Source organism: Carassius auratus, chromosome 36, assembly GCF_003368295.1.
Source record: "Carassius auratus strain Wakin chromosome 36, ASM336829v1, whole genome shotgun sequence".
Lineage (NCBI taxonomy): Eukaryota > Metazoa > Chordata > Actinopteri > Cypriniformes > Cyprinidae > Carassius > Carassius auratus.
Genome location: NC_039278.1, coordinates 13055984 through 13073480, shown reverse-complemented (window position 1 = coordinate 13073480; position 17497 = coordinate 13055984). Strand labels below are relative to the sequence as shown.

The 17497-nt window shown below is 35.9% G+C and overlaps 1 protein-coding gene across 23 annotated transcripts in view; it reads right to left on the bottom strand.

Annotated features, from left to right (window-relative positions):
* LOC113055310 (voltage-dependent P/Q-type calcium channel subunit alpha-1A-like) overlaps nucleotides 1-17497 on the bottom strand; it is a 118308-nt gene that overhangs the window by 90866 nt on the left and 9945 nt on the right. For all 23 annotated transcript variants that reach the window (XM_026221528.1, XM_026221527.1, XM_026221515.1 and 20 more), the window contains exon 3: nucleotides 4253-4519. In XM_026221528.1, coding sequence (XP_026077313.1) covers nucleotides 4253-4519 — 267 coding nt within the window. The remainder of the gene's footprint in view (nucleotides 1-4252; nucleotides 4520-17497) is intronic.

Sequence of the window (17497 nt, the reverse complement as noted above, 5' to 3'; positions counted from 1 at the left end):
AGCTGCCATAGTCCATGTGTGTGTGTGTTTGTGTGCTTGATGCCACAGGCTGTGCCGCTCCACCAAGTCTTAACTCACCCAGCAATGATCCATCCACTGCATGTTACCGCTGATACGCAATGTTCATTCAGCTTGGACAGGAGGCCACAGTGTGAAACCAGCCGAGACATTTACAAACCCCTGTTCTTCTGTTAAAACACGTCACTACCTCCATCCGTGCAAGAACAGATTACAGACATGACCACTAACATAAGGTAATGAAAGCAGGACTTAAAAGGTCAAAGGGTGAATGTCACGAAAACATGTCAAGATTACATTTCACCCTGAAATCAAAAGAAAAAAGGTTTATTATATATATAAAAAAGGTTCATTCTAAAATATATTTAGCAAAATATATATATATAAATTCTGAAAATTCAACATAAAGAGAATTAAATATATTTATCTAATTATTTATTTTTCATTTTAATAAACCACATTTTCCTCCAAAATTGACCTTAATTAACATGGGTAACTTCTCCTTTGAGTCCAATGAGTAGGCATTAGTTTAAAGTGCATTTCATATACCAGGCCTAGGACTACGTTCCTAATTGTCCCCACAATGTACAATAATTCAAAATATTCCAATATTCCATATTTTTCTTAAATTACAGTTAATGTAGTAATTTAACTACAAATCTCTAGTAAAAAAATTTATTTAGTAAATTTTTTTAGTAAAATTATGTTTACATGAATCATATTAAATTTAAAAGCAGTACAGCAGACTTATCAGGTTGTGTGATACAATATGGTTGTACAGTTTTGGGTCTGTAAGTTCAAAGAAGTCTCTTAGGTTCACCAAGGTTGAAGTTATTTGATCAAAAATACAGCAAAAACAAAAATATTTTGAAATCTTGTTACAATTTAAGATAACTTACTATTTTAATATATATTAAAATGTATTCCTGTGAAGGCAAATTCAAATTTTGAACCACATTACTAGTCTTCGGTGTCACAATGTTGAAAACTGTTGTTTTTTATTTTTTTGGAAACAGTAATACATTTATTTTTCAGAATTGTTTGATGAATAGAAAGTTCAGAAGAAGCGTGTTTATTTAAAATAGAACTGTTTTGTAACCTTAAAAATGTATTTAATGTCACTTTTGAGCAATTGAATGTGTCCTTGCTGAATAAAAATCATAATGACCCCAAACTTTTAGGATGGTAGTGTATATAAATAAATATTTTTCAGCATTCCTGTATTAAGAAAAAGTTTTTTTTTTCTTTTTTTTCGCATTACAAAAAGATAATTTGAGAGGGAATGTGCTTAACTGTCATAAATAATAATAATAATAATAATAACAAATAATTTTAATAGAACTTAAACAAGTTTAATTTGATTAACATTATTATTTTCATCTTTTGATTTTGGGGTGAGTTTTAACCCACAGAGATTATCGAACTGATTTTTAAATGTCAGAAAAAAAAGTAAATTTAAAAAACACGATCTTAAAATAAGGCCATGAGCTTGGCCTCTACCATACTATCTTTGGCTGAATAGCTACAAATCTGTTTTACTTGCATCACACATGCACGCAAACGCACACGTTCAAACACACGTCCAAAGGGACAAAAATTAGTGTACCTCTCCAAAACACTCTTTTCCGTTCTTTTACCATTTCCTCTGACATGCCCATGCCCAGTGAGTCCAGCAGAACCCCAGGAAGCACCACCACCATACAGACAACAGAGAGAACGAACAGATGGTCTGACAGAATCAGAGAGAGAGAGACAGAGAGATGGCAAAAGGAAAGGGGAGGCGTAGGAACATTTTTTTTTTTTTTTTACTGGAATTCATACAAGCAAAGACCTTATAAACTCATCATTCCGACAGAGTATTTTTAAAACAGTCTAACACCTCTACCGCAGCACTGTTTTAGCAAACCATTAGCACTCTGATGGAAAAGGAACTTATAAACAGCAAGCCAACAATTTGAGCTAAGGATACGGACCAATAGAAGAGTTCTGCTGCTGACGAAATCCAAATGGTAACGGGGAATTACTGTGATCTCAGGGCCTGAATAACCTCTATCAACGGCAAGTTACATATGACAACTCTCCAAGAAATGGAGTATACATTAGTATAAGTACTCTGCCTCTGTAACCGTACACCTAATATATTACAGAGAACTTAACACATGGCAAATTGCCAGTCATGGGAGAAGAACAGATTTAAAGTCTCTAAATGTTGCTATTGCATTACAGTGATCTTCTTGCATAAGTGAATGCACAGGGAAGAGGAATCGTCTTGGTCTAGTGCTTCGATATCGCAAAATGTGCACTTTCAGTGTGAAAGGAACTCTTTAGGTTATTCCAATGAGACATTTCTTGCAAAATGTCTTCTGCAAGCATAGGCGCCGAATGAAAAAACACATTTTTTATTATTCGTTTAACCAATCGATCATTCATTACATAAATAAATAAGGAGGGTGGGTACTCACCCACTGAAACATAAATCTCCGTCTATGTCTGCAAGCAACTATTTAATGAATTTGGAAAATGACAATCAGCAATAAACATGAGATATAGTAAATTATAGTACAGAGATAGTTTATCCAAAAAATAAAACATTTTGTGAGAATTTAATCAACCTGTTATTTTAAACCTGTATGAGTTTCCTCTGGGAAACACAAAATTATATTTTGAAATACGTCTTATATATATATATATTTTTTGTTGTTTTTTGTTTTTTGAGCAAAAGTGGAATCCAAACATTTGTGTTTCGTGGAAGAAAGTAAGTCATAAAGGTTTGGAATGAAATAAATGTAAATGAATAATGACATATTATTCATTTTTAGGTAAACTAACTATTTTTCAAAATATAGTTTCTTACTGACTTTAAAATAGATGTTTTTATACACATTATAATCTTTCACAATTCACTATCTAATAGTAATAGCAATGCTCAATTCTGACCAAATCACCACTCAGTGCAGTTCACTCAACAGTGTACATACAATATTAAAAAGCATAGTTTTGGGTTCAGAATACTTTTTCTAAGCCTCCATCCTTCATCTCTCTCCTTGTTCCTCCTGCTTCCCTCCACTCCACACTGCAAGGGTCCACTAAAGCTCATATGCTGACATCAGCAGCCCCCCTCCACACTCACACAAGCACTCAAACAGTCACTCGCACACTCCGCCAATCCTGACCAGTGGGAAACCATGCACACCCACGCAGCCTTAGGCCTCTGAACACAGACCTATACAAGTAACACATGCTTACACATGGATATGAAAACACATGCACATCAGGCCCCCTGGGGGGAACAGCCTAGCCCACCCTGGTACTGGGGTAGTACCATGGTAATTTAAACTCATGGTACACCAAGATGATTTATAGAAAATGGAAAAGGGTGGGGTACAATCGCTACAATATAATAGGAATAACTTATTTAGAAGAATATCTATAGATCAGAAGTAATGCAAACACATGTTCAAAATATCTACATTAGCTTTGTTGAACAGGGCTGTCTCATCTAAACAGAAGTTAAGCCCACACTTGCAAACACCCTGTCTCATGATGGTCTCAAATGGTAGCATCAAGGCACTTTGATATGTACTATGATGCTTAATGATTCATTTATATTGGTATTTGCATGCTATTTTAACATATTCCAAAGACTACAGTGGTATTAAAATGGTATTTGTCTTAATATATATATATATATATATATATATATATATATATATATATATATATATATATATATATATATATATATATATATCAAAGGGTAATACGGTTCCAAAAAGGGTTTTCGATACCTCAAAGAACCTTTTTTGAAAGGTTCCATTAAACCATTGTGAAAGGAACCATTATGTAAAGAAAATAAATGATCTAAAGAACCTTTTTCAATATAAAGAACCTTGGTGCATTTGGAAGTTTCCATGCATGTTCTTAACTGAACTATCGCTGCTTCATATTTAAGAGTGTATGGTACTTATGTATGGAATTTATATAGAGAAAGCTGGAACTGTGAAATGAACTAAAACTAATGATAACCAGCTAAATAGCTATTTAATAACAATCTTGACATGGCTAGTAATTATTCATAATTATTTAAATGCATGATTAACAACTTACATTACAGAGATGTCTAGAAGGAATTGAGGAAGCAGGGGCCATTGAAAGACCCACCACCAGCACATAACATATTACAGATCTGTACCTGTTCCCATGGGCCCTCAGGTCTGGATTAAGTAAAGGATATGGCCATTCGGTGATCTTTTTGGCGTATTTTCTCACTATGTTGTCTTCACTGAAGAGAAACAGAGAGCGGTTGACCGTCAGGCAGTTCTGTCGGACCGGGATTGGGTTATAGAGGGCCATGGTCCGGGCCCTCTGGGCCATCGATTGCTTATACATCCTTTGGGCGCCTGGCGGGCCACCCTGCCTGCTGCCGCCGCGGCCGGGTCCCCCCTGACCGGAGCCCCCACCGCCATACCTGCCCGGCACTTCGTCTCCGAACCGAGCCATTCTGTAGACACCAAACGCCAATCGTTACGAAGCAGCCGAGAAGGGGGTGAAGACTCAGGGTGACAACACAACATTACACCCCATTCGCCTCAGCATAGAGCACACAGACATTCAGATCTGATCTCCATGGCTAAGAAATGTCCATCATAAAGCACCAAACAAGATCAGTGGATGGGGGAATGTGTGTAAGAGAGTGTGTCAGCGCCAAAAAAGGACTCAGATAACGAGATTGATGGATGGATAGATGGGAGTGTGTCCTTTCAATCGTGCAGTCAGCTCAACAAATAGTCAAACAAATAGTCAAACATAAAGAGATAAAATGTCGACGGATTATCTTCCTCAGGAGGGTGGGATCCACATTTTAAGAAGTATTTCCCGTCTCAACAGCTCGGTGCGGGTCGTCTTGCCATTTGTAAGGTGTACAAACAGATCCTTTTAGCATACTTGCGTTAATACATTACATGTAAATTGGCTTCAACTACATCAGGTCTAATGTGTTTTTCTCAAATAGTTGAATTCTATTTTTTTTTCTTCACATCCACAAGACAGAAATAGAATAGAAAAAAATGGTGAAAACCTTTTAATAGTTTATTTATTTTTGTGGTATCCGCAATGTTGGGTACAGGCTACTATGGCAATATTCAGCCTCCCCTACGCAAAACTCTCGAATTACTCTGGCAAATGCAGACGACGGGGCCTCCCCAAAAAAATCCACACCTCGGTGACATTTGTTGATTTCAGTCATTTAAGTTTATTTGCTTTTTTTTTTTTTTTACAGCCACATCGGTCCAACACGGTGGGCGTGAGCGCGCTCTGGGAAAACAAAAAACACCATGTCAAGATATAAGGATGATATGTCGCGGTTTCTCCCTCAATTCCTCGCTAAAAACAACTATCATCTATACTCCAGAATCTGTAGACAAATCCAAGACGGGAAAAATCCGACGGTGGTCGTTGAAAGGAGCATCATCAGTTTTGGAGAGGCGCTGGAGCGCGTGGATTGAAGCTCGAGCTCGCATCTTCTTTGGTAACCGAGAAGAACCAAGAGGCACCCATATCCTGAAGTACCCCAAAATGCTCCTCTTCGAGGAGGTTTCTGTCGCCTCGGTGGACGACGAGATATTTTTTTCGGGTTTAAAAGTTTGATTTTTGTCGGAAAAAATCGAAAACGAGCGCAATCCTCCTCAGATCAGCTGGCGGGTTAAGAGCATCTGATCAATTTAACGCTCGTGCTCAAGCCTTGCAGCACATGACGCGCGTCCCCGTAACGATTCGCTTATCCTCCACCTCACTCCTCCTTATGGCCAAGACGAGACTCAAACGAGCACTGTGTGCCATTTTGCTTCTCGCAAACTGTGTGAGACGAGATATTTTCCAAAGGCGACGGATGGATTCATATCTCTCAATACGTGTTGTGTCTGAGTCATACACCTTGCCGGAAGAGGGAGTGTGTACTTGTTGACCAAGTATGGATTTGTGGGGTCTTTTCAGTGTTCTTGTAAATGTTACTATAATTAATCGCTATGATACACTATAAATGTGTTATATTTACGGCTAAATAAATACATGGTAAGAAAAAATATTTTACTGTATTTCATAAAATTCTAATACTAACATAGAAATATTAATCAACATATTTTTTTCCATCACAAAAATATTTCAAATAAATAAGCTATATATTGTAAATTGTAAACTTTAATAATGTTAACTTTTTATTCATCAAAAAGTCCTGAAAAATGTATCATGGTTTCAACAAAAATATGTTATCTTGAGCACCAGAATAGTATATTGGAATTATTTCTGAAGGATCATAAGACACTGAAGACTGGAGTAATGGCTGCTGAAACATTATTATAAATTATAAATGTTATAAAAACATAATCTTAAAAAAATTGTGAAATATTTTTAACAATGTTTAGTTGAATAAAATGCATGATATCTCTTTTAAAACACAATATGATTTTTTTGAATATATCAGATAACTTATAGTACAGTTAGCAAATACCATGTTTTTACATAACAGTGCAATGTGACACTCTCTCTCTCTCCCTGAACAGACAGTTTGTCAGCCTGAAAAGACACTCAGGAGAGAGTGCATGTCCTAAAAACACTCAGCTCATATCATGCCCATCTGTCCTCCTGGCACCAGCCTCTGAAATGCCTTTGGTTGCTAATTCCCTGGGTTTACTCTCGAGCTAAACTTGCTGAGAAAACGTGTCTGAATTCCATCTGAAGACAGCTGGTGGCATACTAAAGGGCTGTGAACTGAATTTGGGAATGTTGTGTTTGAAAGCAATCACAATATTTGCAGTCAAAATTCACTAACGCTGTCCATGGTGCTGAAACCATGAACTATCCCCCTGCACTGAAACTGCATTATCCGTGGTCCTGAAATAAAAACAAACAAACTCAGTATCAGAAATAAAGCTTTGCAGGTAAAGCATGATTAGTCAGTGCACTTGTTCCAGGAGCTTTCGTGTCAAGCTGCCCATAACAATGCAATAAAAAGGGAGGATTCCCGCTGAGGGGGTGGAGTGGTTGTTCTGGTAGTGGGCGAGCATAAGTGTCGTAAGAGGTGTGGATGCGCAGTCTGTAGCGTATCTGCTGGAGCGCCTGGTGTAATGCAACAAAGATGATCAGCCTCCGTGTTGAGAGACATGGTTAATTAAGGCCTAATGCATTCGCTTGGGGAGACAATTTGACAAAAGGTTTTGTAACACACAGCCCAGTAAAGTAGAGTAAAGTAAGGAGAGTGAGTGAGAGAGGAATCACCATTGCAGCACACACTGCACATAGGTGACTATTAGCTGCTAGCATTCAGCAAAAACATTTTCAAAATTTTTGATATTTGCATCATAACCAGTTCAGATGTGAAAAATAAGGAATTAAAAAAAAATCAATATTAATATATCTTGTGTGCATTCAGTGCAGCATGTGTGCGTGCATGTATATGTAACAGCATGCTATGTGTTCCTGTGTTTCTGGCTGAGCCGTGAGTCGTGCTGGGGCCCTGATGTGCACAATTGTCATTCAGACTGCGTTTACACGGCAACCCTGCAGGAAGCACCCAGTGCTCCCCCGCATTCTCTCTCTCTCACTCTGGCTTGCTTTTTGCTCTCTCTCCCCTGCCTGCTCCTCTCCTTTTTCATTCCATCCTTCCACTTCCTGTCTCTCTGCACTCATCTAGCCTCAAGTAAAATAAGAAACAGAGGGAATGGATCAGAATGCATGGGAAAAGGAAGATGGGAATGTAAATATGTGTAAATTTGTTTAGAATGGAAAGACATATAACTCTCTAACCACTTGCTCTCTAAGCTCTGGTCCTTCAGGGATATTCAGGGTTACCAGATGGGGTTTTGACTGCACATAGCATGAAGCATGATAACCCTTACATCTACCACAAGCAAGTGGTGAGAATCATATCCAAATGGAAAGCTCACACTCTACCGTCATAAAGCAATGATGTTGTGGCAGGGTAACTTGTGTGTAATATTGATTAACAACATGTACTCATGAGAATATTTCACTAAAAAAAGGAACATTTGCTGAATAGTTGCCAATCTTTAGGCAATGCAGTATGTAAATGAATTTGTTTGTTTATCAGAACAGATGAGAAATTTAGCACTTTATCACTTTCTCACCAAACAGCAAATAAAAGTCCAAACAGCAGATAAAAACATCACAATAATCCCACATGACTCCAGTTCATCAATTAATGTCTTGTGTAGAAAAATCTACACGTTTGTAATAAACAAATTTATCATTAAAATAATTTTAACTTCATTGCTTCCATGAAATATGGGTCCCCTGTCCATAATACTGTTTTCTCCAGTAAAAAAAAGATGCCTTGTCTGAATCAGGAAAGAAATATGCACATATTATGCACAGCCCAAAACAGTTATAAATAATTGTTTTTATCAGTTGTTTTGATTCTCATTCTGACAGCAACCATAAGGAGCAAGTAATATAATGCTAAATTGCTCCAAATCTGCTCCAATGAAGAATCAAACCCTTGGATGGCCTGAGGGTAAATACATTTTCAGCAAATGATCATTGCAGGGTGAACTATTCCTTTAATAATGGTTTAGGGTTAATAATAGGGTTAGGCTTAGGGTTAATTGCATGTACAGTAATTATGCATAATTTACTCTTATTACAATAGAAGATACATGTAACATGTAACAAGGACATTGTAAAATAAAGTGTTACAGAAAACTCTAACAAATATCACAAAAAAAAACATCAAGTAGCACACTAAATTAAATGTGAAATAGTATTTTCTTGTAAAATGTAGTCCAATTATCACTTAATGATTGACAATCTTAACTTCGAAGAAACACTTTGAAAAGAAATGATTAGATAAAAACGAAATAATTGGATAAAAACAGTTGGAATGATATGCTGAGCCACTCATTATGTTGACACTGTGGTTTAGATCACTTTTCATGAGCATTTTCATGGCATTTCGAAATGGCTGAAATAAGTCAAACAGCATGTAAAGCACAATAAGAATGCACAGAAACTCACCACCTGCCAAGAACCCATGAGTCCCTCAGCAATAAAGAGCGTGTATGTGGAGATGGGGGTTGGGTGGGGGCTACTATATTTAAACCATGCTAGCGAGTGCAATAGATTCATCCTCAGCTTATCTCGGTGTACGGCAGCAGGAGGTATGTGTAGCCCCTTTATAGGCTGTCTCAAGAGGTTAGAATATGCTCGAGAACTCACTTACTCTACTGTTCTGTGACTGCAACACATTAAAAAGCACCTCGCTCACCCACAGCAAGAATAAATGCCCCAGCTTGGAGGTGTCAATCAAAGGAATCTGATGTGACAAGACTGCACTTGTGGCAATAGATGCTGTCGTTATAATCCCAGGAGCAAGTTGCTCTTATGAAGTCTTTGAGAAATAGTTATACTCAAACTTCGCTCTTCTGCACTGACAGGAGAGATCAGGATTCAAGGGACAATACAGTGGCCCAAATATGTATTAAGACACTTAGGACACCTACAAAAATTTGAAAATAAAATAACAAATTAAGTAGCATCTGAAAACTAAATATTTTTCTTTTAATTAATTAATTATTTTATATATTTCCAATTACTTTCTACAAACTGGACTACATTTATAGTTGCTATATGAAATCATGAAGCATTCAACAATTTGCGTATATCAAACAGTGTTCAAAATACTATTTATCTTAATTTATATGAGCATTACTCAACCACTTTCTTCTGTCCTTAATATAAAATAAATGTATTGTAAATATTAATTTGTTATATTAATATGTGCTGTATAATATTTATCTTAAAGTACTATATTAATGTATTATAATTATTAATACTTCTTATATACACGTGTGTGTGTGTGTGTGTGTGTGTGTCAAATAATAGACATCTCTCACTGAATGATTCATAAACCTAAATAATTCATAGTAGCCATGCATATTAGCCCAGCTATTAAACTTTGATCTGTTTAACTCTCTGCAGCCTCTCCAAGTGTAAATTTGAGCAAGTTGATGTTTTTTCCTATGAATGTCCAAACCAAGAAAGTCCTGCCCCTAGTGTCCACTCCTCTATATTATACAACTTTATTTTTTTATTTAATCAGACTCAGGAACAAAAAATGTACACACAAACACAACATCTCAGCACCGTTGCATGCTGGCCTTTGTTCTGTTGGTTAATATTTCATTAGGCAATGCGTTGAGTACCATGGTACTTCAGTATAAGGCTCCAATATGTATGTACCATACAATGATCAGAAATCATCACTTACATAGATAAACAGAAGATTAAACCAAACCTGTATGCCTTTCTTTCTTCTGTGGAACACAAAATATGACATTACAAATGAAGGAAGAAAATCACACAGGTTTGGAATAATGGAAGGGTGAATAAAATGATGAATAAATGATAACAGAATGTTTGGGTGAATAATCACTTTCAACACTTACTAATACATAATAAAAATTATAACAGGGCTAGCATGATCTAACAATGAACAGTGGTATTTTTTAATCAAATAAATATACATCAATATAATATACAATTAGCTAATACTAAATATTTAATATTACATATGATTTTATGGTTAATTGTAGTTTGTCTTATCCTTCTCGCATGCTTTGCATGTTGATCATGTTCATCTATTATATGATTGAAAACATATAATAAAAACAGCAAAGCAGCTCTACTTTTACTTTAGGCAGAACAAAATGTATTTAAAGCTATACATTTAGGTGGAGCAAAAAATATCACTTCAGCTTATGTAAAAACACAACTCTATTATTACTGCCTTTATATTAAGTTACATTAAATATATTGTCTTTATCTGTATCTGTTTCAGTTCTGAGACCAATGAGATCGTGTTCAATGGATAGAGTCTTCAGACAGAGAGTTAATGAGTGGGGGAAAGCATGAGAGATAAAATGACAGAGAGGAATGGGAGAGGATGGAAGAAGAGCCACAACAATTAGGAGATTGGTCTTTTTTTTTTTTTTTTTTGGCTGTTCTGTGTGTTTGCTGAAGGACTGAGTGTGTATTAATTGATGAACTGATTGATGAGTAGGGATGGGTGTAGGGAGGCACCAAGAGGTGGAGAAAGTGAATGGTGGGGTCAGACTTCACTGCTGCCCTCAGCTAATGGCCTAAGACTGTTGTGGAGTAAGATGGAGTGAGAAGGATCAGCACTTACAAACATGTGCACACGTACACACACATGCTGAGTGTTTGCACACACTGTATGTGTCTACAATATAAATACACATGCATTTAAACTTAATTTGCATAGTCAAGAACCCGAGGTACAGTAGCTGGTGTGGCCACTTTATCCCCATGTCTCAACTCCCTGCTGAGATAACCACACACACTCACAAAGTAAAGTTACATAACATAAACTGTATCCTTAATCAGTCTTTAAAGGGATAGTCTACCCAAAAATAACTTTATTTGGTTTAACACACACAAAAAAGATAATTTGAAGAATGTTGGTAAGAATGTTCCCACTGCCTTCCATAGTATTAAATAAAAAAAATACTATGGAAGTCAATAAAACCCTAAGCTGTTTGGTTACAAATATTATTCAAAATAAAAATCCTTCTGTAGAAGCAATGCATAAAGTTTTGGAAAAACTTGAGGATAAGTAAAGAGTTTTTATTTTTGGTGAACTACCCGATTAACAATAGATTATGTTTGTGTGGCATTTGCACTGAGATTTACATTGATATGCTGCCAAAATTGGCTGTTGCAATCCATGACAGTGGATAAGAGAAGAATTACAGAGGTGTGAACAAGAACGAGTCGTTCCATCTGTTACCCACTTTTATTAGTATGGAGTCCTGCACATGGCATGAAGGAAAAAAAATTGTAGGCTAAATCGTGTGCACAATATACTATTTCGTTCCCTCTATTTATAAATTGTGCACAAAATTTACTTTTTTGTTTCCTCGATTTGCTAAATTGTGCACATGATTTATTAATCGAGGGAAATAATCAGTAAATCGTGCACACAATTTATTTATTTTTCTTGCATGTCATGTGCGGGGCTCCGTATATTCTTAATCTGAGAGTGAAAAACATTTGACAGAAGGGGGTGAATATTTAAGCAAAAACTAGGAGGTCAAGATATGGCTAATTAACCGGGCACTGCTAGCAGATGTCATAACTACACCATTTGGAGCCAAAATTGCATATTTCTTTAGATATTTAAGCATTTAAAATTAGCAGCATTTTTTCAAAATGTATTTTGTTGCAAGGAAAATACAACTATTCTTTCAATACGATCTAGTAGATTTGTAAACAAAATAAATGGATCATACTCAAGATATATTACATAAATGCTGACAATTCTTATGGTTCAAAAGAACAGACAGCACTGCAGACTAAAAGAGAGAAAGAAAAATGAAAAGAGCATATTACGGGCAGGAAATTATTTAAAAGCATGAGGTGTTATCAGAGGTGGATGGTAAGTTATGAGTAAGCAGGAGAGATGGTGAATGAGTCTGGTCGAGAGCAATGAGACCACGTCAGCCCATCGATCCCTCCCTCCATCCTTTCTTCTTTTCATCCATCCATGCATCTAGCGAGTGTGCTGAGCGTTCGTTTTTCCTGTTCCTGCAAATGGCAAATCAGCCCTGATTCATCACTTAGGGCCTTTCAATTAAAGTGAAAACACTTGCCAAGAGAGAGGGGGAGGAGTCTGATGATGTGAGTTAGAGAAAGATGGAAATGAAAAGGAAGGGGTAAGGAGAGAGAAGGAAGTATATTTTTGTGTGTGCGCAATGCATCAATGTCCTTTCGGTCTAAATGAATCTGAGATCTTAACATAAACTCAAAAGGGACCCCATTTACTCCCTGGAAATAATTTGTAGATTAATTGTGAACAATTTATTAAAAAAAAAACTTTTCCTGAATTCAAAATTCATTTGAATTAAAGAACAAAACACAATTTAGAACTTGAATCAGAATTTTAAGTCCATTTAAATTCAGAAAAAAAAGGAAATACATTTTAACTAGAAAAGCACTTTTACTGACAGATAGAACTATCCATGGCTAGACAGAATGATAGATCAGTGGACCAATCTTGAGATAGATCGATAAATAGAACGATAGATAGAATGATATATAGAACGAAAAGAGACAGACAGATATATAGATACTAAAACAAATAATTATATTGTATAAATATAGCCTGCAGTGTATTAATATATAGATAAAGAAAGAAAGAACAAAAATAGATAAATAAAATTTGCATGATAGAGAAAGGATTAATAATAAGATATGACCCATTTTCAGTGTCCTTGTTCAGAAAAAGCAAGAACATTAAGCAGGTGCGGATAAAACAAAAAAAGAGCATCCTCATTTTACTACAGGCTGCAGCAAATAAACCCCAAACTGTGAGAGCTTGAGTGAGCATGTAATGCAGAAGGATGTGTTTAGCAAAACACTGTATTAAGTCCAGTCTTCTGTTTGCATACCATTTTCTTAATGGGTAAGAGAGATTTAAAAAGTATGTGTTCATGGTGTGCGCTTAAAGGATTTTTGCTGATGAGCATGTGTTTGTCTCGTGCAGGAGACAAAAAGACTTATGAAAGAAATAGTTAAATCTCTTTGCTTAACACAAACATAAAACAGCTATTATGCCTTTCATAATAAATTGCACTATAGCATACTACTATACTACTGACTCCCCTATTCTATGTGTCCCACCAAAGAAAGGAAATCATACGGCTTTGGAATGACATGAGAGAGCAAATGATAACAGATTTTTCATTTTTGGGTGAACCATACCTTTAACATTTGCTTTGATCCTATGCTTTGATATCCTTTTTTGTTTTTGTGTGCATTTGCCATCTGCACCCTGCTGCATCTCATTTCCACTGCCGTTAGGACAGCGTAAATCACACTCACTGAACGTTTCATTGAGAAAAGAGCAGAGCTGAAACTGGCAGCCAGCCAATCGGGGAGAGTGACCCTGAGAAGACATGTGAGCGATGTGATGCATGGCTACTCAGACAGGCTGGAGCACTTAACAGTGACGCTAGTCAGAACAGAACGCTGGTGACATGGTGACTGCTGGGAATACTATACTGTACATAAACACGGCTGCTTTTCATCAGACACAAACCTGAGAGCTTCTGTTTTTGATTAATTAATGGTCTGTAACTAAAGAGGAATAAAAAAGGTGAAAAAATAACCAAATGGTGCTTGTGATTCAAAAATAGAAAATATCAAAATTAAGAGCAATGTAGAAGCCTTAATGGGATTGCTCCCCCAAAAAAGAAATATAGATAATAAAAAATAAATAAATAAATATATTATTAGAATTATTACCCCGTCCATAGTAAATATGAGCAGAGTAACTGTGCAAATAAGTATGCTTTGTTTGTCCTCTTTCATTCAAAAATAAATAAATACATTAAAATGTGATTTAATTCACAAAAATCTAACTTTCCATTGCAAAACTGTTGGGGGAGGGGGTGGATCTCATTTATTAGTAAATGATTTTCTCAAATATGCCATCCTATTTTCGCCATCAGGACAATAATTAGACAATAAAAGACATCAATAATTAACAGGATGTTACGAATCTGCCTGGAAGAAGATGTGTATCAATATCGTCTTCATGTACAGCGATGGCGATCATAGTGGGAGAATTGTAGAAATTTGATGAGACTTGATCACAGACCACACCTTGATTGACCTGACCGAGCATTGTCCTGCTGGAAAAAAGTTGGGGAACATTATCAGAGCAGAAGAAAGCAAGTTTTCTTCAAGGACAACCTTGTATGTGCATGGCTTGATTCATGTGGCCTTCATAAAGATGAATGTGCCCAATTCCAGCCTTGCTGAAGCACCCCCAGATCATCACCGATCCTCCACCAAATTTCACAGTGGGTGTGGCTTGTATAACTCTCTTCTTCCGAACTGTTCTCGCTGTGCACTTCACCCCAGATGCATTTCTTTTTAGTAGGTCACCTGATTTCATCCTTTGGTTTGGCATCCAAGGCACTTCAAAAAACCTACCTGCAAAGGTACCTGAAAAACAATTTACAAGTGCACCTAGGACAAAAGCTTTTTTTCAGAACCAAATGTTGATTTAATTTAGTTGAGTTAATAGACGTTAATTAATAAAATCTATTTATAGCATTATTTTTGATGGCATCCTCACTTTATAGCATTTTTACATAAGTCCCTAAAAACTTTGCACAGTATTGTAAATTTGCAGGTTTCTTGAAGTGTTTTGGAGATATTGCCACAGTTCTTCTGGATTGAGTCTGTCTCAGTTTGTTCTGTTTCTTCATGTTATTCCAGACAGACTGATGATGATGAGATCAGATCTCTGTGTGGAGCACTGGCTGCTGTCAGACTCCTTGTGCAAACAAAAGTCTCACTGGATTATTACAATAAATGGCAAAAATTATGTTTGGAAATGTAAACTGATATTTACTACTGACACTACAGCAAAACATAGAAGTAACTGACTTAAAACTATTTTTTGTTGTTGTTGTTGGTGAAAATACTAGTAGTCTAAGTCTTTTGCACAGTACTGTATGTTTATATATATATATATATATATATATATATATATATATATATATATAATTCAAAATATGAACAAAAAGCTATTACACCAGTGACACTAACTTTCATTTGAGTCAAATTTATGAAATGTTTTAAGAGGACTTGGAATATATTTAGGAACTACCACAGAAGCAAGAACTACATTTGCTTTACTTTTGGTCTTTTTGGATCAGCACATAGTCACCACCCATTGTCATTTAGTGGAAAAAGGCAGCTCAGATATCATGCTAAATGTAGTTATCAAGGTTTGGAACGACATGAGGGTGAACACCTTATTCACAGCATAAGATGACATAAGATGTTAGTGTAGTCTTCTGGTGGATCAGTTTTCTTAGCCTTTTATTGCTTTCAACTGTACAGATATCATAGAGAATTCAGGCACAGCACAAGGTAATCATACTGATTAAATCCATTCAATCAAACTAATAGACAGAGCCTGTCAGCATGAGTTCTAACACTACTGCTGTAATGATCATCACAACGTTGTGTCGAGGCTTAGAGCAAGAGAGTGGGCGAGAGACAGAGAGCGGCGTGTGTGTGTGAGTATGTGTATCCAGATAGAAGATCCCCCTCAGCTGTGGGTGATTACAGGGTGACAAAACAGTAGGTGGGGCTGCAGAAATCTACAAGTACTGTCCTGCAGTGCCGCCACGTGTCTGGCATTGAAAGAGTAAAAAAAAAAAATGTTTTAATAACTTGGTTGAACAGCCCCACCTTGTGTAGCTACTGCTCATGACAGGTATATTTTCTAAATAAAATACTTTTAATATAAATAATATAAATATAAAATTGTATACAATCCTTAAAACTTTGATTTTTAAACGTTTTTGAAATAAGTATCTAATGCTCATTGAGGATTTATTTGAATGGAAAAAATATTAAAATAAAATAATATAAAAAATATATATACTTTTTTTTTGCTTAAAACTGATACATTTTTCTGGATCCTTTCAATGAATACATTTAATAAATAGATAGAATTACCTACATAACTACAGAATCTTTGTCTGGTTTTCAATGTCCGTCTGTCTTTTTCAGTGTCTGTCTGTCTGTTTTTACATTTTAATATATATGTGTGTGTGTGTGTGTGTGTGTGTGTATATAAAAAAGTAAAAAAAAAGTATATGATCTTATAATGCAATATATGCAATACATATCTTTGAATATCTTCTAGTTTTGAAATAAAGCCAAATTCAAGCATCTACTGTGTGTCTTCTCTTTATAAGTATATGTGAACGTCTCTAAGGTTATAAACAAATCAGGACAACAAAATGTGAACTAAAGGCAATGGTAAGTATGAGAGTAATCTCTGAATATGAGAGAAAATTATAGCATGGTCATAAATAAATTATTTATGACAATGTCCATTGAGAAGATTGCTTTGAGCATGTTAGTCTCAGCACCTCTTTCCCTTTTCCTGAAACTGTCTTTGTCTGACTTTCTTAAAGATAGAACATTTGATCGTAAAACTGGCTGTACACAATAGCTAGTTTTTTATCTTTAACATCCTCTACTTCACATTTATTGTAGATTAGATTATTGCTAACATAAATATATGACAATATCTAGCCGGAGTTTATCTGACACCTGAAAATAAACAAAGCAATTCAGAGTCGTGTGAATGCATTTGAAATAAGAAGGTATAATGAGACTTTTTTTAATGTGAAAATAAACCTCTAAATATGCTTTAAATAACACTCATATTTACCTGCAGCATACTGTTTTATGAAATATCCCATAAAGCATAGGCTAATGCATGTTTGTATTGTGTCATATTTGTTATCCATGATTTAGTCAGGAGAAAAAGGAAGTCAAAATGGGTGTGAATAAGGGTCAGACTGTCCAGCCCCCCAGAGCAGATTTTAGCTGGCCCAGCTGTGACCTTTGAGCTGAC